At 39.4% G+C, this 25,705-nt stretch overlaps 1 protein-coding gene across 1 annotated transcript; it reads left to right on the top strand.

The window, feature by feature from the left end:
- On the top strand, window positions 1–22,955 carry TNFRSF9 (TNF receptor superfamily member 9). Its single transcript, XM_032606325.1, has 8 exons — window positions 1–27; window positions 768–948; window positions 2,139–2,246; window positions 2,634–2,771; window positions 3,314–3,380; window positions 4,748–4,878; window positions 5,383–5,517; window positions 22,867–22,955. Exons 2-8 carry the CDS (start codon window positions 834–836, stop codon window positions 22,953–22,955), a joined length of 783 nt encoding a protein of 260 aa, XP_032462216.1. The 5' UTR covers window positions 1–27; window positions 768–833.
- The last annotated feature ends 2,750 nt before the right edge of the window (window positions 22,956–25,705 follow it).

Raw genomic sequence — 25,705 nt, 5'->3', positions numbered from 1 at the left:
GTTCTCCACCAACCCTGCGATCTCAAGGTTTGTCCGTTTGGGGCAGATAGATGGGGGGAGCCGAGGAGGGATGAGGATGAAGCTTTGTTCCCTTTGTACATTTCTAGACCTTTTCCCTCCTAATTTCTAATAACTTTTATTCCATAGCCCATTAAATAAGGATCAAGAACCTGGCCTATAGAGATTGTTGGACTCTTTAGTTTTATGACTGGATGAGCTTTAAATCTCAAAATGAGCAGATACATGTCTATTAAGAAAATGTGATAATGATTTGAACAAGGAGGTGTTTCAACATTTTAGCAACTAAGTGTTGAAATTCCACATGCTGTTTGGACAAAGGGAGAATAGTAATAATTAGATGTCTTCTCACTGAGCTGAACTGTTGGATGCCCCTGACAGATTCTCTCTTTAAGGACTATATTTCAGGGGCAACAAGCCACAGGCATTGTTGAAATCTAGATGCTAATGCTGAATCTCTATGAAAGTCCCCAAAAGTTCTTGCTATTGTTATTTCTGCATTTCAGCAAAACATGTTGGAAAGTACACTCTTAGACTTTGGCAAATCTACAGAAAGCTATGTGTTGAGTCACGCTTCTCTTATCCTAGAAGTTTCTATGCATTTGCTACCTTTTCCATGGTATTCCGTCATTCATTTTTCCTGCAAACCCTGAGTTATGATCGTGTAGAATTGTACAGATGATAGCTGAACTGTAGGTAGTTCTGAAAGGAGAAACCACCTCATCCTAGGAAACTTTCACCTTTTGCAGAGTGGTACATGTGAAACCAGCTACTTTGATTAAAATTCTTTTGGAATCTGCTTGGCTAATACGTCTATGCAAGATATCCTCATGGCAAATTTCTATTACAACATAGTGGCTACTGTGCTGTTGGTCATGAATTTCGAGAGGACGAGATCATTGCAGGATTTCTGCAGTAACTGTTCAGCGGGTAAGGACCAAATTAACATGTGTGCTTGATCTGTTCCGCTGAAAACATGGTTCAGTTAGTCTGGTAGTCAGGGCTTATAAGCTCTGTTTTAATGATTTTTTTAAAAAATTGAACTATAGCTGATTTACAATATTGTGTTAGTTTCAGGCATACAGCAAAGATATTTATATATATATTACAAGATATTGAATATAGTCCCCTGTGCTGTACAGTAGGTCCTTGTTGTTTATCTATTTTATATACAGTGGTGTGTATCTGTTAATCCCAAACTCCTAATTTATCCCTCCCCCGCAATAATGATCTTTGATTCATTCATTTACAAGAACCTGCATTACATTTCTTTTTTTTTTTTTTTTTTTTTTTGGCGGTATGCGGGCCTCTCACTGTTGTGGCCTCTCCCGTTGCGGAGCGTGGGCTCCGGACGCGCAGGCTCAGCGGCCATGGCTCACGGGCCCAGCCGCTCCGCGGCACGTGGGATCTTCCCGGACCGGGGCACGAACCCGTGTCCCCTGCATCGGCAGGTGGACTCTCAACCACTACGCCACCAGGGAAGCCCTGCATTACATTTCTTGAATGCTACATCTTAGCTGTGTGAATGCAGGCTTGTCACTTAAACTCTTGTGCTCCAGCTTCATCATCTGGGGATGATATGAGAACCTATCTCATAGGATTGATTGCTGGGAGGATCCTATGATGGGCTTAGATCAGTGCACGGCACAGGGAAAGACCTCAACAAATGTTAGTTTTGTGTGTGCAGACAGTGCTCAGACTGGGGGGTGCAGCAGGGAATAAGCAAGTGGCAGGAGGCTTAACAGAGTGGGAAAAGGCAGACACCTTTCAATTGTAGTGTGCCAATAAAGGACATTGATCTCCTGAATCCAGTCACTGGTGTCCTGGATCAATCACGAGAAATCATTCTGTTTTATTCAATAGGTAAAGGAAACTATTTTCTTTCCATTGATTTTTTTGTTGCGATATCTATACTTTGTTATTTTTAATTCTGTGATTATGCTTAGGGCAATCTTGCAAATGGATAATTTAAAACAGTCAATCAACAAATAAAGTCTATCACTGTGGTACCTAGAAAACGAATCTTTGTTTCATATTCTGGTTTTCTTGTGAACCTCATATAGCTTTGGGTGATGATGGTCCATTGTCAAACACGTACAGCTCTTATCTACCCTTTTTAGGTACTTTCTGTGGGAAAAACAAGCATGAGCTTTGCACTCCTTGTCCTTCAAATAGTTTCTCCAGCACAAGTGGACAAAAAGCCTGTGACGTATGCAGGAAGTGTGAAGGTAGGATTTAAAAGTATATTCTTCATCCAGGTATGTGTTGGGAAGACAAGCTTTTATTCCCGATGTACTGATCTCTTTTGAAAATCTGAAGTGTCAAATAGGCTGCTTCCTCTGTTAATAGGCAGGTCCAGTAAAATAATTTACTGTAATAGCAACTATTGGTGGATTGAGCTTTTTAAATATTAGAGGAAATATTCATTAGACGAGAGAGAATTTTTTAATTAGCAAAATGTAAAAAAGTCTTCTATAGACATTTAAAAGTAAACTTTATACTCTGAGACCATTAGGACCATTCTAAGTAGAACAAGCATGGTTTTTATTGCAGAACATAAATTTGCTTCCTGGATTTGGAGATCAAGGGTATTATAACACTGGGGGACTTTGTAGGTGTTTTCAGGACCAAGAAAGCATGTTCCTCCACCAGCAATGCAGAGTGCGAGTGTGTGTCGGGATTCTACTGCCTGGGAGAAGGATGTAACATGTGTGAAGAGGACTGTAAACAAGGTCAAGAATTAACAAAAGAGGGTAGGTTTTCTCTTCCATCTAGTGCCAATTTGTTGTCTAGTCATATGTTGTTAACTTAGTTCTTGGTCCTTTGATTACAAAATAAAACGTAGATTTGCAGAACCTTTAAGTAATAGTAATGAACTGCTAAGTATCTGATATTTACAAAATTATTTCTCAATCAATGGAAATAATTTGAAATCACAACATTTGTTTTTCACCAGAACCATGCCTTTTCATGCATCCTATACATGCGTATACAATGGTCTATGTACAATTAGAATAAAACCTTTAGTCGTATTAAGGTTTCATTTCAAGAAAAACTGTTGAACAATCTATGTAGATTGTATTAAGTTAATGACTTTATTATGGGATTATGTTCATCACAAACTATTCAAGAAGAATTGTTCATCACTAATGAAATTCGGGAAGAATTGTTAGACAATCGGTACAGATATTATTAAGTTAATGACTTTATTATTATGTGATCATGTTCATCACAGAGAAAGTTAAAAATGATTAAAACGCTTCCTTTTTTATTATTCCTTTAATTTTTACAAAAGGTTGTAAAGACTGTTCCTTTGGGACATTTAATGATCGGGAACATGGTGACTGTAAACCTTGGACAGAGTATGTATCATTTCTTTCTGCTTACAAAATAAAGTATCTGGCTTAACTTTTCTAAAGACAAGGAATGTGATCACTGATGCTTTTTGAAACCTATCAAGTGTAGACATAGAATAACATGCAAATAGGTGGTATGGGAACAGTATGGGGTAATTGTGACTAGATTGCCAAAGTGGGCATTTTCTCCAGAAGTACTGCCCAGAACAATGAGGTCAGATTTGCCAGTGGAACTTAGCTACTGTCTGCCCCAGGTGTTCTTCTGTGTCCTTCCAATCTCTTTGCTGCCTCTGACTTTCCCCCATTGATCAACCCACCTTCAAGTGTTCAGTGCCAGCATTGATAATGATACAGAAGAGGGTAAAGTATGTTTCCTTCCCTCAAAAGCTTTAACATAGTCTTGGGCAGACAAGACTATCACAGGTAATAAAATAGCCAACAGTGTATTTTGTACACCTTTGTTCTTTTTGCATTTGATCTTCTTACTAGAAAATCATTTTTATCATTATTTTACATTTATATTCTTATTGTGTGTTACAAAAGTATTGGTCCATAACAGATTAGGAAGTTGTTTTTGTTTTTTGTTTGTTTGTTTATCTTTTGACACAAATAGTTCAGAGCAGGGAAGTGAGTCTGCATGGACAGTGGGATCGAACTGGGTTTTGGAGAATAGGTGGGTTTGTTTTAGGTAAAAAGAGGCAGGGGAAAGACACAGGACAGTGATGATGGTAATGTTGACAATGATGATGGATGGCTACCATTTATAGGGAGTAAGTCAGGCATGTGGTGTCGTTTACTCTTCACGACAGCCCTGGGACATGTATATCTTATTTTTCAGATGAGAAAACTGAGGCTTAGAGAGATTTCCCAACTTGCCCAAGGTCATTCTACAAAGGGACCGACCCAGGGCTCAAATCCTGGTCAGTCTGATGCCAACACATCAGACTGACCAGGAGTCTCCTAACTAACCTAGGAGTTAGGAGCTCCTAACCCTAGGCTAACTTCTCTGTCCTTCCTGTGTGCCAGAGATGGTCAAATATGCTTAAGAAGGTGGGGGTGAGAGACTAACCAGGCAACAGCCTGAAGTAAGCTGTCGTGGGACAGGACTCCCCAGCCTGGGAAGAAAGAAGAATCCAATTAGGTAGATAGAGTGGGATGAATTGTGGAGAGCCATGAAAGCCAAGTGAACACTGGTAGACGTCCAGATGGTCAAGTAGAAGTTTTTCAGAATATCTTTGCTTTGCCTATGAACCCAGATCCACACATCTTTTTCACCAGAACTGCTTTACTGGGTAGAAAATGTCAGTCTTTTTTAATTAGAATGATCCGTACCTGAATTAATGATTTGAACTCTTTTCATTGGACCATCTAAGCTGTTCTTTGGATGGGAAGTCTGTCCTTGTGAATGGGACGAAGGAAAGCGATGTGGTATGCGGACCAGCAACAGCTGACTTCTCTCCAGGTGCATCCTCCACCGTCACGCCTGCCCCTGGGGGAGAGCCAGGTAGCTGGTTTGTTGCTGTTAAATCAAATGAAAGTATGTGGCCATTCGGATTGGAGTCTAAGTCACTCCTGATGCCTTGCATCTCTGCCTCTAGCAGGCACCTCGACACGCCTTCCTTCTCTTACCCTGGCTTCAAGGGACCCATCCATTTCTTCGGGTGTTTCTTATTCACTCTGAATTCCACATTAGTAAGCAGAGCGAGGTGAGACTGCACCCAAACAGACACTACACCTTTGATAACGCCAAGTAATGGCGATTATAGGGTTCCATGTTTCCTATAGGCTAGAAAGGCCAAACCACTTAATTTCTGTGGGCTTCTAGGAAAATGACTAAGGTTGTAAAAAAAGTTTTCTTAACAAGCAGGCAAGTTTACTAAGATAGCTGGTGGGAGATGCCCAAGGCACGACTTCCCATGCTTAAGGGTTTACAAACGCAAATATAAATATCAGCATATTTGCAAACTTTTATTTTTGTCTGAATTTCTCCTTTTGTTCTGTTTTAAAGGTCACACCACCCGGATCATTATCTTCTTTCTTGCACTGACATCGACTGCAGTGCTGTTCTTGGCGTCCTTCGTGGTGCTCCGTTTCTCTGTGGTTAAACAGGGCAGAAAGAAGCTTCTGTATATATTCAAACAACGTAAGAGGAACATAAAAGTGTTAGATATGAGCCTTTTTTTAAAAAAAAAACTATTTATTTATTTATTTTTGGCTGCATTGGGTCTTCGTTGCTGCGCGTGGGCTTTCTCCAGCTGCAGTGAGTGGGGGCTACTCTTCATTGCGGTGCGCGGGCTTCTCATTGCGGTGGCTTCTCTTGCTGCAGAGCACGGGCTCTAGGCTTGAGGACTTCAGTAGTTGTGGCACATGGGCTCAGTAGCTGTGGCTCGCGGGGTTAGTTGCTCCATGGCATATGGGATCTTCCCGGACCAGGGCTCGAACCCGTGTCCTGTGCATTGGCAGGCGCATTCTTAACCACTGTGCCACCAGGGAAATTCGTTATGAGCTTTTTGAGGCTAGGCTTTTTACAGTAGAAAGAGAAAGATGATTTGTTTTAAGTTACAGAAGCTAGGTTAGTATAGCACAGTGGTTATCAAGTGGGACAATTTGGCCCCCAAGGGGACATTTGGCAATGCCTGGAGACAGTTTTGGTGGTCACAGTCTAGGCGGTGGGGTAGGGAGTTCTTTGCTCCTGGCATCTAGTGAGTGGAGTTCAGCGATGCTGCTAAATATCCTACAATACACAGGACAGCCCCACAACGAAGAGTGAGCCGTCCCCAGATGTCAATGATGCTGACGTGGAGAAAGCCTGGTGATGGCAGAACATAATCCAAAGGTTCCAGAAAAATGACCACTTTAAGTATGCTGCAGCCTTGGGCAACTGTGTGTGTGTGTGTGTGTGTGTGTGTGTGTGTGTGGCCACTCAGCTGTGCATACAGGACACTGACACAGAGGAATCAAAGATAACGTTGCCCCATCTAGCACTTCTCCTCTGGCTGATGAATGGCCTTAACCTGAACTAGACCTACAGCTAGAAGAAGGCCTAGAGAACAAGGAGGGAGCTTAAAGTGGGTTTAATGAGATGAATTATTAGGACACTGATCTGGATTAAATGAGAAATTTCAATAATGGATTCCATTCATTAAGCCAGATAGTATTTCTATAAGGAACTGGGCAAGAGCCTGGCACAGGGTCAATACTCACTAAACGAACGCTATTAACATTTATTCCAAAAGGCTTAGAGATGGGGGCGATCTGCATTTTTCTTTTTTTTTTTTGCGGTACGCGGGCCTCTCACTGTTGTGGCCTCTCCCGTTGCGGAGCACAGGCTCCGGACGCGCAGGCTCAGCGGCCATGGCTCACGGGCCCAGCCGCTCCGCAGCAGGTAGGATCTTCCCGGACCGGGGCACGAACCCGTGTCCCCTGCATCGGCAGGCGGACTCTCAACCACTGCAGCACCAGGGAAGCGCTGCATTTTTGTCTTTGTGGAGAACAGAACCATAGATATCAGGCTAGACTTACTAAGAGGGATTCATGTATAGGAGGAGCGCTCTGAGAGCTCTGTGATGTAGCCCAAGCCACCATAATAAGACTGGAGAGTGTCAGTTTGTGGGTTGTTAAAAATATAGAAGGGGAAGTATTAGTAAAGTCTTATCTAAAGGTGCAGTACACTAATTTGTATAAAGTTTCTTTCTGAAAACAATATAAAAATTTTGAACATTTTGAAATATACAGGAAAATGCATAGGCATAAAGTTTAACAAACTGTAAGATGAACACCTGTGTAACTCTACCCAGGTCAAGAAACAGAACAGGGCTTCCCTGGTGGTGCAGTGGTTGAGACTCCGCCTGCCGATGCAGGGGACACGGGTTCGTGCCCCGGTCCGGGAGGATCCCGCATGCCGCGGAGCGGCTGGGCCCGGGAGCCATGGCCGCTGGGCCTGCGCGTCCGGGGCCTGTGCTCTGCAACGGGAGAGGCCACGGCAGTGAGAGGTCCGCGTACTGAAAAAAAAAAAAAAGAAACAGAACATACTCTGCTCCCCGGAAGCGCTTCTTGTGTTCCTTCCAGATGAAAACCTTCCTTCCACTAGTGCTAACCACAGCTAGATTCTTACGGTGTTCATTTCCTTGCTCTTATTTATAGTTTTGCTACCTAAGAACAGGGTTTAATTTGGTTGCTTGTGAACTTCAGACAAGTGGAATCATGCTGTATCTGTTCTACATTTTCCTTCCCCTTTTCACTCAACTTTGTATCTTTATGATTCATCCACGTGTGGCATTTATCTTTAGTTGATTTCCAGTGTTGAATACTCTTCTCTTGAATGACTGTATCATCGTTTGTTTATCCATCTTAATATTCCTGGACACTTGGGTTGTTTCCAATTTGGGGCTCTTACAGACAGTGTTATTTGAATATTTTTGTCTACGTATCTCAGTACACATAAGCACATGTTTCTGTTTTGTTTTTATCTTGGGAATAAAATTGCTGGGACATGAGGAATGTGTATCTTGGTCCTTAGTACTAGATTTACCAAACTGTTTTCCAGAATAATAGACTCATTTACACTTTCACAGCAGCATATGAGAGCTCTTTTTGCTCCAATCCTTGCTACTACCTAGTGTCATCAGACTTCTTAATTTTTATCTGTCTGGTGGGTGTATAGTAGTAGCTCGTGGTTTTAATTTGCATTTCCCTGATTACTAGTGAGATTGGACATCTTTTCATGTTATATTGGTCATTTGGATTTCCTCTCTTGCAAAGTGCCTGATCTTTTGAGCCTTTTCCCACTGGGTTGTTTGTCCTTTTCTTTTTTTTTTTTTTTTTTGCGATACGCGGGCCTCTCACTGTTGTGGCCTCTCCCGTTGCGGAGCACAGCCTCCGGACGCGCAGGCTCAGCGGCCATGGCTCACGGGGCCAGCTGCTCTGCGGCATGTGGGATCTTCCCGGACCGGGGCACGAACCCGTGTCCCCTGCATCGGCAGGCGGACTCTCAACCACTGCGCCACCAGGGAAGCCCTTAATTTTTATTTTATTTATTTATTTTGCTGTATGTGGGCCTCTCACTGTTGTGGCCTCTCCCGTTGCGGAGCACAGGATCCGGTCGCGCAGGCTCAGCGGCCATGGCTCACGGGCCAAGCCGCTCCGCGGCACGCGAGATCCTCCCGGACCGGGGTACGAACCCGTGTCCCCTGCATCGGCAGGCGGACTCTCAACCACTGCGCCACCAGGGAAGCCCCTGTCCTTTTCTTATTAACCTATAGGAATGTTTTAGTCTACTGTTCGTGTGCTGCAAATATATTTTCCGACCCTGTGGTTTGTTCTTTGACTCTCTTTTTGAGGTCTAAACCTCTGACTTAAGCTTTAAGTTCTCACTGAAACCTCTGTTTTAGACAACTATCTCTCCCAGCTTTACCCCAATCTACAATAAAGGTCTTTATAAAATGATTTTCAAAAGTACTTATGAGTAATTAGTGAGTTTCAATGGAACAGTAATCCATTTAAAAAAATCTTAGGTTATTTTTAAAAACTTTCTATTTTGAAATAGGGATTCACAGGAAGTTGTAAAAACAGTACAGAAAAGTCTTATGTGCCACTCATGGGGTTACATCGTACGTAACTACAGTACAATATCAAAACCAGGCAACTGACATTGGCATATGGCGTGTGTTTAGTTTACTGTATGTCATTTTATCACATGTGTAGTTTGGTGTAAACCACTAGCACAATCAAAATACAGAACTATTCCATCGCCACAAAGGTCTCCTCCTGCTAGTGCTTTATACTCCAAACACTCCCTTTCCTCCACCATCCCTAACCCCTCATAACTACAGATATGTTTTCCATCTCTGTAATTTTGTCATTTCAAAAATGTTATATAAATAGTATCATACGATATATAAATGGATCATAAATAAGAGACCTTTTAAGACTGGCTTTTTCCCCTCAGCAAATGCCATTGAGATCTGTCTGAGTTGTGTTTCAATAGTTGACTCTTTTTTATTGTTGACTAGTGTTGTAAGGTGAGGTTGTACCACAGTGTGTTTTACCATTCACCTATCGAGAGACATTTTGGTTGTTTCCAGTTTATGACTGTTACATTAGAGCTGCTATGAATAATCAAGTACAGATCTGTGTGGACATAAGTTTCCATATCTTTAAGATAAATGCCCAGGAGTGCAATTACTGGGTCATATGCTAAGTGTGTATTTAGTTTTTTAAGAAACTGCTAAACACTTTTCCAGAGGAGTTGTACCATTTAACATTCCACCAGCAACGTAGGAGGGTTTCTCCTCATCTTCACCAGCAGTCTGTATTGCAGCAATTTTTAATTTCAGCTGTTCTAATAGGTATGTACTGATATCTCACTGTGGTCTTAATTTGCCTTTCCCTAAGGGTTGAACATCTTTTCATGTACCATCTGTATATCTTCTTCAGTGAAATGTTCCTTCATGTCTTTTACCTATTTTCTAACTGGACTCTTTGTTTTACTTTTGACATTTGAGAGTTTTTTATATCTCCTCGATATGAGTCCTTTATCAGATGTGAGGTTTGTAAGTATTTTCTCCCAGTCTGTAGCTTGCCTTTTCATCCTCTTCACATGATCTTCTGCAGATAAAAAGTTTTTAATTTTGATGAAGTCCAACTGGCCAATTTTTTTCACTTATGGGATTATGCCTAAGAACTCTTTACCAAGTCCTAGGTCCCAAAGATTTAGACTTTCTCTTATGTTATCTTCCAAATGTTTTATATTTAAATCTATGCTTCATTTTTAGTTAAGTTTTATATAAGGTGTGAGAGTTTCAAGTCAATATTTTAAAATTATTTTTAATTTTTTTTGCTGATGGGTGTCCAACAGCTTCAGCATCATTTATTGAGAAGATTATCCTTCTTCCATTGAATTGCTTTTGCACTTTTGTCAAAAATCAGTTGGCTGTACTTGTGTGGGGACTCTTTCTGGTTTCTCTCTTCTGTTCCACTGATATGTGTGCTTTACCTTCTGCCAATACCACACAGTCTTGGTTACGGTAGCTGTAAAACAGTCTTGAAATTGGGTATAGGGTAGAGTGAGTCCTCCCACGTTATTCTTCTTTTTCAAAATTGTTTTGGCTATTCTAGTTTGTTTGCATTTCTATATAAATTTTAGATAATCTTATCCCTATCTGCAAAAAGTCAGCTGGGATTCTGATAGCAATTGTGTTAAATCTGTATATCAATTCAGGGAGAATTGACATCTTTACTATGTTAACTATTCCAATCCATGAACACAGTATGTCTCTCCATTTATGTGTATTTTCTTTGATTTCTTTCATCAGCATTTTGTGGTTTTCAGCATACAAGTCCCGCACATGTTTTGTTAAATTTAGGCCTTAGTATTTAATTTTAACAATTGCAGATGATATGGTATCTTAAATTTTGGTTTTGACACGTTCATTGCTAGCATATAGAAATACAGTTGGTTTTTGTAGTTTGATTTTGTGTCCTGTGATTTTGCTGAACTTGCTTACTAGTTCTAGGGTATTTTGTAGATTCCTTGGGATTTTTTACATAGACTATAGTGTCATCTGCAAAAAAAAAATAGCTTTATTTCTTTTCATTTCCCATCTATATGCCTTTTATTTCTTTCCTTGCCTTATTATTCTGGCTAGAATGTCCAGTACTATGTTGAATAAGAGTGGCGAGAGGGAATATCTTCGACTTGCTTCTAATCTTTGGGGAAAAGCATTCAGTCTTTCACCAGTAGGTATGATGTGAGCTACAGATTTTTAGTAGATATTCTTTATCAAGTTGAGAAAGTGTTCTGAAGATTTTTTTTTTTAATCATGAATGAGGGTTGAATTTTGTCAGGTGCTTTTTTCTGTATCAGTTGATTTGATTATGTGATTTTTGTTCTTTAGCCTGTTGAGATGATGAATGATATAGATTGATTTTTGAATTTCAAACTAGCCTTGAATCCCTGGACTAAACTCCACTTAGTCATGGTATATAATTATTTTTACATATGTCTGAATTCTCTTCACTAATATTTTGTTAAGAATTTTTGCAGCTATATTCATGAGGAATATTGATCTGTGGTTTTCTTTTCTAGTACTGTCTTTGTCTGGATTTGGTATCAGGGTAATATTGACTTCCTCAGATAAGTTGAGACATGTTCCCTCTTCTGTTTTCTGGAAGAGATTGTGTAGAATTGGTGTTAATTCTTCTTTAAATAGTTTATAGAATTCTCTAGTGAAACTATCTGAACCTGGAGCTTTCTTTTTGGAGCTCCTTAATTACAAATTCAATTGCCTTAATAATTATACGGCACTCAAGTTATTTGATTCATACTGAGTGAATTGTGATAGTTTATGTTTTTTGAGGACTTGGTCCATTTCATCTAAGTTGTCAAATTTATGTGTTTAAGTTATTTATACTATTTCCTTACTATTTTTTTATTGTATGCAGGTCTGTAGTGATATCACCTACTGATATTGGTAATGTGTGTCTTCTCTTTTTTTTCCGAATCAGTCTTGATAGAGATTTGTCAATTTTCTTGAACTTTTCAAAGAACCAGGTCTTTGTTTCATTGATTTGCTCTATAATTTTTCCGTTTTCAATTTCACTAGTTTCTGCTTTTACCTTTATTATTTCATTTCTTTTGCTTGCTTTGGATTTATTTTGTTCTTTTTCTATTCAGGTGGAAGCTTATGTTATTGGTTTGAGACATTTTCTCTTTATTTTTTAAATTTTTTATTTTTTTGCGGTACGTGGGCCTCTCACTGCTGTGGCCTCTCCCGTCGCGGAGCACAGGCTCTGGACGCACAGGCTCAGTGGCCATGGCTCACAGGCCCAGCCGCTCCGCGGCACGTGGGATCTTCCCAGACCGGGGCACGAACCCGTGTTCCCTGCATCGGCAGGTGGACTCTCAACCACTGCGCCACCAGGGAAGCCCTCTTTTTTTTTTTTAATGATATAATGACCATTTCCAAGGTTAGTGCTTTATTTTTATTTATTTTTTTCGTGGGGGGGATTATATTTTTTAAATTTAATTAATTAATTAATTTTTTGCGGTACGCAGGCCTCTCACTGTTGTGACCTCTCCCGTTGTGGAGCACAGGCTCCGGATGCGCAGGCTCAGCGGCCATGGCTCAAGGGCCCAGCCACTCTGTGGCATGTGGGATCTTCCCAGACCGGGGCACAAACCCGTGTTCCCTGCATCGGCAGGTGGCCTCTCAACCACTGTGCCACCCGGGAAGCCCTATTTATTATTTTATACAGCAGGTTCTTATTAGTCATCAATTTTATACACATCAGTGTATACATGTCAATCCCAATCTCCCAGTTCATCACACCACCTCCCCCCACACCAGCCGCTTTCCCCCCTTGGTGTCCATACATTTGTTCTCTACATCTGTGTCTCAATTTCTGCCCTGAAAACTGGTTCATCTGTACCATTTTTCTAGGTTCCACATATATGCATTACTATACGATATTTGTTTGTCTCTTTCTGACTTACTTCACTCTGTATGACAGTCTCTAGATCCATCCACGTCTCTACAAATGACCCAATTTCATTCCTTTTTATGGCTAATATTCCATTGTATATATGTACCACATCTTCTTTATCCATTCATCTGTCGATGAGCATTTAGGGTGCTTCCATAACCTGGCTATTGTAAATAGTGCTGCAATGAACATTGGGGTGTATGTGTCTTTTTGAATTATGGTTTTCTCAGGGTATATGCCCAGTAGTGGGATTGCTGGATCATATGGTAATTCTATTCTTAGTTTTTTAAGGAAACTCCATACTGTTCTCCGTAGTGGCTGTATCAATTTACATTCCCACCAACAGTGCAAGAGGGTACCCTTTTCTCCACACCCTCTCCAGCATTTGTTGTTTGTAGATTTTTTGATGATGCCCATTCTAACTGATGTGAGGGGATACCTCATTGTAGTTTTGATTTGCATTTCTCTAATAATTAGTGATGTTGAGCAGCTTTTCATGTGCTTCTTGGCCATCTGTTTTGTCTTCTTTGGAGAAATGTCTATTTAAATCTTCTGCCCATTTTTGGATTGGGTTGTTTGTTTTTTTAATATTGAGCTGCATGAGATGTTTATATATTTTGGAGATTAATCCTTTGTCCATTGATTCATTTTGCAAATATTTTCTCCCATTTTGAGGGTTGTCTTTTCATCCTGTTTATGGTTTCCTTTGCTGTGCAAAAGCTTTTAAGTTTCATGCGGTCCCATTTGTTTATTTTTGTTTTTATTTCCATTACTCTAGGAGGTGGGTCAAAAAAGATCTTGCTGTGATTTATATCAAAGAGTGTTCTTCCTATGTTTTCCTCTAAGAGTTTTATAGTGTCCGGTCTTACATTTAGGTCTCTAATCCATTTTGAGTTTATTTTTGTGTATGGTGTTAGAGAGTGTTCTAATTTCATTCTTTTACATGTAGCTGTCCAGTTTTCCCAGCACCACTAATTGAAGAGACTGTCTTTTCTCCTTTGTATATCCTTGCCTCCTTTGTCCTAGATTAGTTGACTATAGGTGTGTGGGTGTATCTCTGGGCTTTCTATCCTGTTCCATTGATCTATGTTTCTGTTTTTGTGCCAGTATCATATTGTCTTGATTACTGTAACTTTGTAGTATAGTCTGAAGTCAGGGAGTCTGATTCCTCCAGCTCCGTTTTTTTCCCTCAAGACCGCTTTGGCTATTAGGGGTCTTTTGTGTCTCCACACAAATTTTAAGATTTTTTGTATTAGTTCTGTAAAAAATGCCATTGATAATTTGATGGGGATTGCATTGAATCTGCAGATTGCTTTGGGTAGTATAGTCATTTTCACAATATTGATTCTTCCAATCCAAGAACATGGTATATCTCTCCATCTGTTGGTATTATCTTTAATTTCTTTCATCAATGTCTTATAGTTTTCTGCATACAGGTCTTTTGTCTCGTTAGGTTGGTTTATTCCTAGGTATTTTATTCTTTTTGTTGCAATGGTAAATAGGAGTGTTTCCTTAATTTCTCTTTCAGATTTTTAATCATTAGTATATAGGAATGCATGAGATTTCTGTGCATTAATTTTGTATCCTGAAACTTTACCAAATTCATTGATTAGCTCTAGTAGTTTTCTGGTGGCATTTTTTTTTTTTTTGCGGTACGCAGGCCTCTCACTAATGTGGCCTCTCCCGTTGAGGAGCACAGGCTCCGGACCCGCAGGCTCAGCGGCCATGTCTAACGGGCTTAGCCACTCCGCGGCATGTGGGATCTTCCCGGACCGGGGCACGAACCCATGTCCCCTGCATCGGCAGGCGGACTCTCAACCACTGCACCACCACTGAAGCCCTGGTGGCATCCTTAGGTTTCTCTATGTATAGTATCATGTCATCTGCAAAGTGACAGTGTTGTTTCTTCTTTTCTGATTTGGGTTCCTTTTATTTCTTTTTCTTCTCTGATTGCCATGGCTGGGACTTCCAAAACTATGTTGAATAATAGTGGTGAGAGTGGACATCCTTGTCTTGTTCCTGATCTTAGAGGAAATGCTTTCAGTTTTTCACCATTGAGAATGATGTCTGCTGTGTGTTTCTCATATATGGCCTTTAATATGTTGAGGTAGGTTCCCTCTATACCCACTTTATGGAGAGCTTTTATCATAAATGGGTGTTGAATTTTGTCAAAAGCTTTTTCTGCCTCTATTGTGATGATCGTATGGTTTTTATTCTTCCATTTGTTAAATGGTTTATCACATTGATTGATTTGCATATATTGAAGAAGGCTTGCATGCCTGGGATAAATCCCACTTGATCATGGTGTATGATCCTTTTAATGTGTTGTTGGATTCTGTTTGCTAGTATTTTGTTGAGGATTTTTGCATCTATATTAACCAGTGACATTGGTCTGTAGTTTTCTTTTTTTTTGACATCTTTGTCTGGTTTTGGTATCAGGGTGATGGTGACCTCGTAGAATGAGTTTGGGAGTGTTCCTTCCTCTGCAATTTTTTGGAAGAGTTTGAGAAGGATGGGTGTTAGCTCTTCTCTAAATGTTTGATAGAATTCACCTGTGAAGCCATCTGGTCCTGGACTTTTGTTTGTTGGAAGATTTTTAATCACAGTTTCAATTTCATTCCTTGTGATTGGTCTGTTCATATTTTCTATTTCTCCCTGGTTCAGTCTTGGAAGGTTATACCTTTCTAAGAATTTGTCCATTTCTTCCAGGTTGTCCATTTTATTGGCATAGAGTTGCTTGTAGTAGTCTCTTAGGATGCTTTGTATTTCTGTGGTGTCTCTTGTAACTTCTCCTTTTTCATTTCTAATTTTATTGATTTGAGTCCTCTCCCTCTTTTTCTTGATGAGTCTGGCTAATGGTTTATCAATTTTGCTTATCATCTCAAAGAACCAGCTTTTAGTTTTATTGATCTTTGCTATTGTTTTCTTTGTTTCTATTTCATTTATTTCTGATCTGATCTTTATGATTTCTTTCCTTCTGCTAACTTTGGGTTTTGTTTGTTCTTCTTTCTCTAGTTCCTTTAGGTGTAAGGTTAGATTGTTTATTTGAGAGTTTTCTTGTTTCTTGAGGTAGGCTTGTATAGCTATAAACTTCCCTCTTAGAACTGCTTTTGCTGCATCCCATAGGTTTTGGATCATCGTGTTTCATTGTCATTTGTCTCTAGGTAATTTTTGATTTCCTCTTTGATTTCTTCAGTGATCTCTTGGATATTTAGTAACGTATTGTTTAGTCTCCATGTTTTGTGTTTTTTACGGTTTTTCCCTGTAATTGATTTCTAATCTCATAGCGCTGTGGTCAGAAAAGATGCTTGATATGATTTCAATTTTCTTAAATTTACTGAGGCTTGATTTGTGCCCCAAGATGTGATCTATCCTGGAGAATGTTCCATGCACACTTGAGAAGAAAGTGTAATCTGCTGTTTTTGAATGGAAAGCCCTATAAATATTAATTAAATCTATCTGGTCTATTGTGTCATTTAACGCTTCTCTTTCCTTATTTATTTTCATTTTGGATGATCTGTCCATTGGTGTAAGTGAGGTGTTAAATTCCCCCACTATTATTGTGTTACTCTCAATTTCCTCTTTTATAGCTGTTAGCAGTTGCCTTATGTATTGAGGTGTTCCTATGTTGGGTGCATATATATTTATAATTGATATATCTTCTTCTGAGATTGATCCCTTGATCGTTATGTAGTGTCCTTCCTTGTCTCTTGTAAGATTCTTTAAAGTATATTCTATCTGATATGAGTATTGCTACTTCAGCTTTCTTTGGATTTCCATCTGCATGGAATACCTTTTTCCATCCCCTCACTTTCAGTCTGTATGCGTTCCTAGTTCTGAAGTGGGTCTCTTGTAGACAGCATATAGATGGATCTTGCTATTCAACAAGGCTGTGTCTTTTGGTTGGAGCATTTAATCCATTCACATTTAAGTTAATTATCGATATGTATGTTCCTATGACCATTTTCTTAATTGTTTTGGGTTTGTTTTTGTAGGTCCTATTCTCTTGTGTTTCCCACTTAGAGGAGTTTCTTTAGCATTTATTGTAGAGCTGGTTTGGTGGTACTCAATTCTCTTAGCTTTTGGTTATCTGTAAAGCTTTTGATTTCTCCATCAAATCTGAATGAGATGCTTGCTGCGTAGAGTAATCTTGATTGTAGGTTCTTCCCTTTCATCACTTTAAGTATATCATGCCACTCCCTTCTGGCTTGTAGAGTTTCTGCTGAGAAATCAGCTGTTAACCTTATGGGAGCTCCCTTGTATGTTATTTGTCGTTTTTCCCTTGCTGCTTTCAATTGTTTTTCTTTATCTTTAATTTTTGCCAGTTTGAGTACTATGTGTCTCAGCGTGTTTCTCCTTGGCTTTATCCTGTATGGGACTCTCTGCACTTCCTGGACTTGGGTGACTATTTCCTTTCCCATGTTAGGGAAGTTTTTGACTATAATCTCTTGAAATATTTTCTCTGGTCCTTTCTCTCTCTCTTCTCCTTCTGGAACCCCTATAATGCGAATGTTTTTGCGTTTAATGTTGCCCCAGAAGTCTCTTAGGCTGCCTTCATTTCTTTTCATTCTATTTTCTTTATTCTGTCCTATGGCAGTGAATTCCATCATTCTGTCTTCCAGATCACTTATCCGTTCTTCTGCCTCAGTTATTCTGCTATTGATTCCTTCTAGTGTAGCTTTCATTTCACTTATTGTATTGTTCATCTCTATTTGTTTGTTCTTTATTTCTTCTAGGTCTTTGTTAAACATTTCTTGCATCTTCTCGATCTTTGCCTCCATTCTTTTTCCGAGGTCCTGGATCATCTTCACTATCGTTATTCTGAATTCTTTTTCTGGAAGGTTGCCTATCTCCATTTCGTTTAGTTGTTTTTCTGGAGTTTTATCTTGTTCCTTCATCTGGTACATAGCCCTCTGAGTTTTCATCTTGTCTATCTTTCTGTGAATGTGGTTTTCGTTCCACAGGCTGCATGACTGTAGTTCTTCTTGCTTCTGCTGTCTGCCCTCTGGTGGATGAGGCTATCTAAGAGGCTTGTGCAAGCTTCCTGATGGGAGGGACTGGTGGTGGGTAGAGCTGACTGTTGCTCTGATGGGCAGAGCTCAGTAAAACTTTAATCAGCTTGACTGCTGATGAGTGGGGCTGGGTTCCCTCCCTGTTGGTTGTTTGGCCTGAGGCAACCCAACACTGGAGCCTACCTCGCTCTTTGATGGGGCTAGTGACAGACTCTTGGAGGGCTCACACCAAGGAGTACTTCCCAGAACTTCTGCTATTAGTGTCCTTGTCCCCCTGGTGAGCCATAGCCACCCCCCACGTCTGCAGGAGACCCTCCAACACTAGCAGGTAGGTCTGGTTCAGTCTCCTATGGGATCACTGCTCCTTCCCTGGGTCCCGATGCGCACACAACTTTGTGTGTGCCCTCCAGGATTGGAGTCTCTGTTTTCCCCAGTCCTGTCAAAGTACTGCAATCAAATCCCACTGGCCTTCAAAGTCTGATTCTCTAGGAATTCCTCCTCCTGTTGCCAGACCCCCAGGTTGGGAAGCCTGACGTGGGACTCAGAACCTTCACTCCAGTGCTTGGACTTCTGTGGTATAAATGTCCTCCAGTCTGTGAGTCACCCACCCAGCAGTTATGGGATTTGATTTTACTGTGATTGCACCGCTCCTACCATCTCATTGTGGCTTCTCCTTTGTCTTTGCATGTGAGGCATCTTTTTTGATGAGTTCCAGCGTCTTCCTGTCGATGATTGTCCGGCAGCTACTTGTGATTCTGGTGTTCTTGCAAGAGGGGGTGAGCGCACATCCTTCTACTCTGCCATCTTGGTTCCGAACCTTGAGACTTTTTGTCTTTTTAATATAAGAACTTCACATTATAAATTTCTTTCTCAGTACTGAATTAGCTGCATCCACACGTTTTGATATGTTGTTTTTTTCATTTTCATTCAGTTTGGTGTATTTTTTGTTTTTCTCTTGATTATTTAAAAGTGTGTTTTTCAGTTTCCAAGTTTTTGGTGATTTTCTTGTTTTCTTTCTGCTGTTGATGTGTATTTTAATTCCACTATAATAAGAGGACACTCTCTGTATGATTTCTTTTAAATTTGCTGAAGTTTGGTTCATGGTCCAGGTTACTGTCTATCTTGGTCTCTGTTCTACAGACACTTGAAAAGATGGGTGGAGTGTTCTTAAATATTGATTAAATCCTGTTGATTGATGATGTTGTTGAGTTCTTCTATATCCTTGCTGATTTTCTGTCAAGTTTTTCTATCAACTCTTGGGAGAAGGCCATTTAATTCTTCAAATATAATTCTGGATTTGTATATTTCTCATTTCAGTTTTGTCAGTTTTGTTTCACCTATTTTGTAGCTCTGTTGCTTGTTGTATACATATTTAGTACTGCTATGCCTTCTTGGTGAATTAACTCTTATAATTATGTAAGGTCCCTCTCTATGTCTGGTTTTCTTTGCTCTGAAGTCTACTTTATCTGACAGTAATACAGCCACTCCTGCTTTTTAAAAAATTAATAATATACATGGTATATCTTTTTCCATCCTTTTACTTTCAACCTTCCCACATTTTTATATTTGAAGTGAATTTCTTATAGACTACATACAATGGTCACACTACTAATTTCTATCTTTTGATTGATACATTTAAACAATGTACATTTATTGTAATTATTTATATGATAGGGCTCAAGATGTTATTTTATTTTTTGTTTTCTGTTTGCTTTCTCTGGCTTTCATTTCTCTGTTTTCTTTTTCTGTATTCCTGTGGATTACTTGAACATTTTTTAGAATTCCATTTTGATTTATCTTTTTTTTTTTTTTTTTTTTTGCGGTACGCGGGCCCCTCACTGCTGCTGCCTCTCCCGTTGTGGAGCACAGGCTCTGGACGTGCAGGCCCAGTGACCATGGCCCACGGGCCCAGCTGCTCCATGGCACATGGGATCCTCTTGGACCGGGACATGAACCCGCGTCCCCTGCATCAGCAGGCGGACTCTCAACCACTGCGCCACCAGGGAAGCCCTCTTTATATTTTTTGAGTGTATCTGTGTATGGCTCTTGTGTGGTTGCTCTAAGTATCATACATATTTATATAGACTACATCAACATTTTAACAGTTTGAAAAAAGTATAGAAATCTTACCTCCTTTTACAGCATTTTAACCTCTTCCAATTTATAATATACTTGCCTAAAATATTTCTGCTACATGCTTTGAGAACCATCTTAGTGTTATAATTTTTGCTTCAACCATCAAACATAATTTAGAAAACTCAAGAGAAAGAAAGTTCATTTTATTTGCCCATATATTTGCTCATTCTGTTGTTCTTTCTTCCTTCCTGATGTTCCAAGATACCTTTTTTTTAATCATCTCTCTTCTGTTCAGAGAATTTTCTTGAGCCATTCTTTTAGGGTAGGCTTTTTTTGTCTGAAAATTTCTTGATTTCCCCTTCACTCCTGAAAGATATTTTCACTGGATATAGAATTTGGGCTTGAGAGCTCTTTTCTTTCAGCCTTTGAAAAATGTTGTGCTACTTCTTCTGGCCTGCCTGGTTTCTGGTAAGAAATTCACTGTCATTCAATTTGTTTTTCCCCTATAAGTGATGTGTTGCTTCTTGCTGGCTGCTTTCAAGATTTCTTTCTTTCTTTTTTTTTTTTTCGTTTTTTGGTTTTTCGTTTTCCAAACTTAAACTACAATGTATCTTGGTGTGGATTTCTTTGGATTATCCTGTTTAGCATTCACTTAGCTTCCTGAATCTGTAGATTTATGACTTTTTCCAGATTTGGGAAATTTTTGGCCATTATTCCTTCAAATACTTTTTCAGCCCTACTCTCTTTCTCTTCTTCTTCAAGGACTCCAATGACATGATATTAAGTTTTTTTGGCTAGAGCCCCACATGTCTCTGAGGCTTTGTTCATTTTTCTCCCCAGTCTTTTCTCTCTGTTGTTCACATTGGGTAATGATTCTTTCCTTTGTCTTCTCCATTCTTGTGCTGAGCCCATTCATTGATATTTTACATTTTGGTTATTGTAATTTTTCAGTTCTAAAATTGTCACCTGGTTCTTTTTTAAAATTTTCTTTTCTTTTTTTAATTTGTTTCAAATGTGTTCCCAATTGCTTGTTGAAGCTTCATTTTTTTTACCATGCCACGCAGCTTGTGGGATCTTAGTTCCCCCAACCAGGGGTTGAACTTGGGCCCTCAGCAGTGAAACTGCTGAGTCCTAGCCACTGGACCATCAGGGAATTCCATGAGGCATCTTTATGATGGCTGCTTTAACGTCCTTGCCAGATAACTCTAACATCTATATCACCTAGATGCTAGGTTGCCTTTTCTTATTCAAGTTGAGATCTTCCTGGTTCTTAGAATGACAAGTGATTTTTTAAAAAATTGAAACCTAGACATTGGCTATGATGTTATCAGACTTTGGATATAATTGAAAGCTGGTGTTTACTCAGGGTTCCTCTAACACCACTCTGGCAGAGGAAGGAGGATGCTGCCAGGTGGAGGTGGAAGTCCAGGTCCTATACTAGACCTCCTGGGGGTGGTAGATCCTTGTTATTGCTCCCCACTAAACCCCCACTGATACTACCCTGTCTGGGATGAGGAAAGATACTTTGTTCCTGCTCACCACATGGTTTCCACTGACACTGAATGGGTGGGGAGTGGGGTGGCCTTGTTACTGTTGAGTGGTGGTGAAGTCCTAGCTCTCCACTCGGACTCCTGTGATGCTGCCCCAATGAGGTTGGGGCAGTGAGCCTTGATAGAGCTTGGCAAGGGTGTAAGTCTATGCTCTCTACTGTGTCTTTAGTGGTGTGCTTGGGTGTGGGTCCATGGTTTATTTTGCTAGAGTAGAGCTGTGATTATCTAAAAGCTTTTAGTCTTGTTACTCTGCTCTTTTCCTGGTTTCATAGCTAGAGAGATCAGACTTTTCTTGGGGCATTTTTTTTTATTAGCCTACTTCTCCAGTTCCCAGTCTGGGACATGTGAAACAGAGAGAATACTCAGGGAACTCAAGGCCATATTTCTCCTTGGGTTCCAAGCTCCTTAACTGGTCTGCTTTCTTGCCACCTTTCAGATTCCTCTTATGTTTGTTATACCTAAAACGTCCAGCCTTTTCAGCAATACTTGGCAGGAAGAATAGGGAAAAGTATGACTACTGTATCTTTCCAGAAGCAGATTTCCATTTAAAAATTCATCTTTGATACTATTTCAAAGGAAAAGAACGTCTCATTGGTATTCCTGGATGTCTTGCCAGGTTTTCATAAGTTCTTGGAGATAGTGTGCTTGTTGGGTTTTGGTTATTTTTTATTTTTTATAGTAAAAAGCAAGGAAAATTGGGGTAGACCTTTTGCTTTGACAGGCTATAAAAATAATTTATATTTACTGGTGGGCTTGGGTGTGGGGATATAGTTATATATGTGTGTATGTGTATATATATATGTATATATATATATAATTTAATATATATTTTAGGATTGAAAGTTGCTCGGCAATAACACAAATACTATACACTACCATGTAAATGAAAATCTGGAAGCTAGTGCACAAATCAGTTCTTTACTTACTAATTGATGGAAGCAGTGGGAGTAACTTTAAAATCTCGATGCCATAAGCATTTCATTCAAAAGAAGCCATCTAATGTGTAATCTAAGTAACCCTCAAGACTAAAACATGTGCTGCTGAACTGAAACTACAGTTACGTTTGGCACATGACTAACTTTATGCTATAATGATTCATGCTCAAGACTGTTTTTAGCCTTTGTAGACAATAAAGAAACTAGTATTTTTCAGGACCAATAAAAAAGTATTTGGTAAAATGAAAAAAAATCTTAAATAATCCCGAAAAAATGTTTATACTTGCTATTACCTCACTTGCTGATGAGTTGGTTCAAACTAAAGTTGAAAATGTTTGCTGCTGAGAGATGTTCTGCAAATGGGATTTATGGAAAATGAATGTTAAATGATTCAAACAGACAACAAAAGATAACTCTTTCTTAAATTACTTTTTAGCATTTATGAGACCAGTACAAACAGCCCAAGAGGAAGATGCCTGCAGTTGCCGGTTTCCAGAAGAAGAGGAAGGAGTGTGTGAACTGTGAAGAGGAAATCCACAGATGTGTTGGAACTCTCTTGAGAAGAATCACAGGAGAAATATGAGGGATCCCACTACCGTACCTTTCAAATTTAAAAACTCCATACTGGATAATACCAATGGTTACCCTAACAAGTTTTTTTTTCTAAATGCTAACGACTTGGCCTTTCAAGATGTACCACTTTTAACAGAACAGAAAAATGGGACAGAAATGGTGGTAAAAGTGATATTTTCTAGATACTGCTTAAGAGGTTTGGGCTAGTTTTCTTGAAATCCAAAGAGAATTATATTTTAAATTTAATCATGTAGGCTAATCGTGCAGCTAAAATTATAATCAAAATCAATTATATATATTTTTTGGTGCTAATATGACATACAGCAATAGCCATAAGATGCAGGCACTATCCCCCATCAAATTTTCCATGGGTTCAATCATTCAACACAAGACATCCTCCATTGTCAGGGGAGAATGAGGACAGTCATCGTCATTGCCCAAGTTTGGGGTCAAGAGCAAAAAACTAAAAAATAACAGACCTTGGGACTTCCCTGGTGGTCCAGTGGTTAAGACACCTCACTCCCAATGCAGGGGGCACAGGTTCGATCCCAGGTCAAGGAACTAAGAGCCTACATGCTGCACAATGTGGCCAAAACCAAACAAACAAACAAATGAACAAAAGAAGAAAAAGCAGACCTTGAGGAACAGTTTTGGAAAGAGTCAAATGTCCCTGCATATCTTTGGTCCTCTCCATCTTCCCATCTTCTGCCTTTGTCCTACTCCCCTCTGAGCCACAGCTTACTTTTTATTTTATTCTTAAAAACTTTAGCAGTAATATTTTATATACATAAACTAGTAAATGAAACAGGAGTGAAGACCCATGAACACATAGCCCAACCCGAGCGCTAGAGCAGGAGTTGCCAAACTCCCATGGGCCAAATCTGAGATGCCATGTGCCTTCATATAGTTTATGAGCTAAGGATGGTTTTACATGTTTAAATAATCAAAAACAAATCAGAATAAGAATAATACCTCATGACGCATAAAATTATCTGAAATTCCAATTTCAGAGTCCATAAGTAGTTTTCCTGGAGCACACAAGGCACCCTCAGGTGGCCTTTGCATTGCAACAGCAGAGTTGAGTAGCTGTGACAGAGATTGTATGGCCCACAAAACCTAGAATATTTAATAAGTGACCCTTTATAGGGTCAAAGTCAGGATCAGAGCATCCATCTGTGTGCTGCTTCCCTCCCTCATCTCCTGTCTACCTCCCCATGCCAACTCCAGGCAACTTCTCACAGGAATGTTGTCTCTCATTTCCTTGCTTAAAAGAAAACCATGTATCATATAATTATGTACCCCACAACTATTTTACTTAGTTTTGTTTGTTTTTGAGCTTTATGAACATGGTATTATGCTGTATGGAGACTTGTGCTTTAATCACTCAGAAGTATATTTGTAAGACATTCATGTTATTGTGTGTAGCTAGCTAGAATGCACTCATTTTGACTGCGGTACAGCTTTGCAAATATACCATTATTTATCAACCCACTCTGAATCAAAGGACACTTGGGTTGTTTCCAGGTTTTTTTTTTTCAATTATGGAAAATATTGCTATGAATGTTCTTTTATATGTTTTCTATTTGAGAGTGTCTCTAGGGAAACTTCCTTAAAGTAGAATTTCTGGATCTTAGGGCGTATGAATGTTCATGGGACTAGCTTTATGAGCTAGTCCCATGTCAGTAAGGATATGCTAAATTATGCAGAAATGACAAATGAGCCCCCCCCCCCCCAATCTTAACAGATTACAACCACACAACAGAGGTGCATTTCTGGATGTCATTACATGCCTGTTGAAGGCTGACTTTGACTCTGTCCCATGTTATTTCACTCCGGGATTTAGGTGGAGAGAGCAGCTTCTACTTGGGACATTGACCATCTTGTGGCAAAGGAACACACCCATATGTAGTTGGCTAGATTCTAACTTTAAGAAAAATTCCTGCAGCCAAGCTTGGCAATAATAGGGCAGAAAGTATAATCTTCACACAAGGAGGGGCAGCAAATATTTCTGAACAATAAAAAGTCTACTACAGGGCTGAACTGCTTTTCAGCGTGGTTGTTCTAATTGGTGCTCCTGTCAGCTGTGTACAAGCATCCCACTGAGTCCCATCCTTGCCACCCTCAGGCATTTTCAGACTCAATTTTGCCAACCTAGTGGGTTTAGGGTGGCATCTCACCATAGTCTTATTTTGCATTTCTGTCACGTTTTTATATATTTTGTGTTTCTTTTTTGAGAAATGCTTGCTCGTGTTTTTTAAACCAATTTAAAAATTTGGTTATTTCTCTTTTTCTTATTGATTCATAAAAGTTCTTTATGTAGTCTAGATAATAATCCTTGGTTACTTATATGTGTTATAAATATATGTTTGCAATTTATTTTTTCTCTTTTTAACTGTGTCTCTCTTTTTCTTTGTGGTAATAAGAGGAAACGTTCTTAATTTAATATGGTTCAGTTTACAACTCTTTTCTTACATGGTTAACATTGTTTTTGGTGTACTGATTAAAGAAATGCTTCTCTGCCCCAATATCATAAAGATATTTCCTCACATTTTATTCTAAAAGTTTTGAGTTTTTTTTTTTTTTTTTTTTAAGTTTTGAGTTTTGTCTTTTGTATTTAATTCTAACCTATCAGGAATCATTTTTGTGTATGTCGTGAGTAATGATCCAATGTTGACTTTTGTTTGTGGATAACCACTAGTCCC

Source organism: Phocoena sinus, chromosome 1, assembly GCF_008692025.1.
Source record: "Phocoena sinus isolate mPhoSin1 chromosome 1, mPhoSin1.pri, whole genome shotgun sequence".
In the NCBI taxonomy this organism is placed as follows: domain Eukaryota; kingdom Metazoa; phylum Chordata; class Mammalia; order Artiodactyla; family Phocoenidae; genus Phocoena; species Phocoena sinus.
Note: the sequence above shows the minus strand (reverse complement) of the source record. Positions and strands in the feature narration are given on the sequence as shown.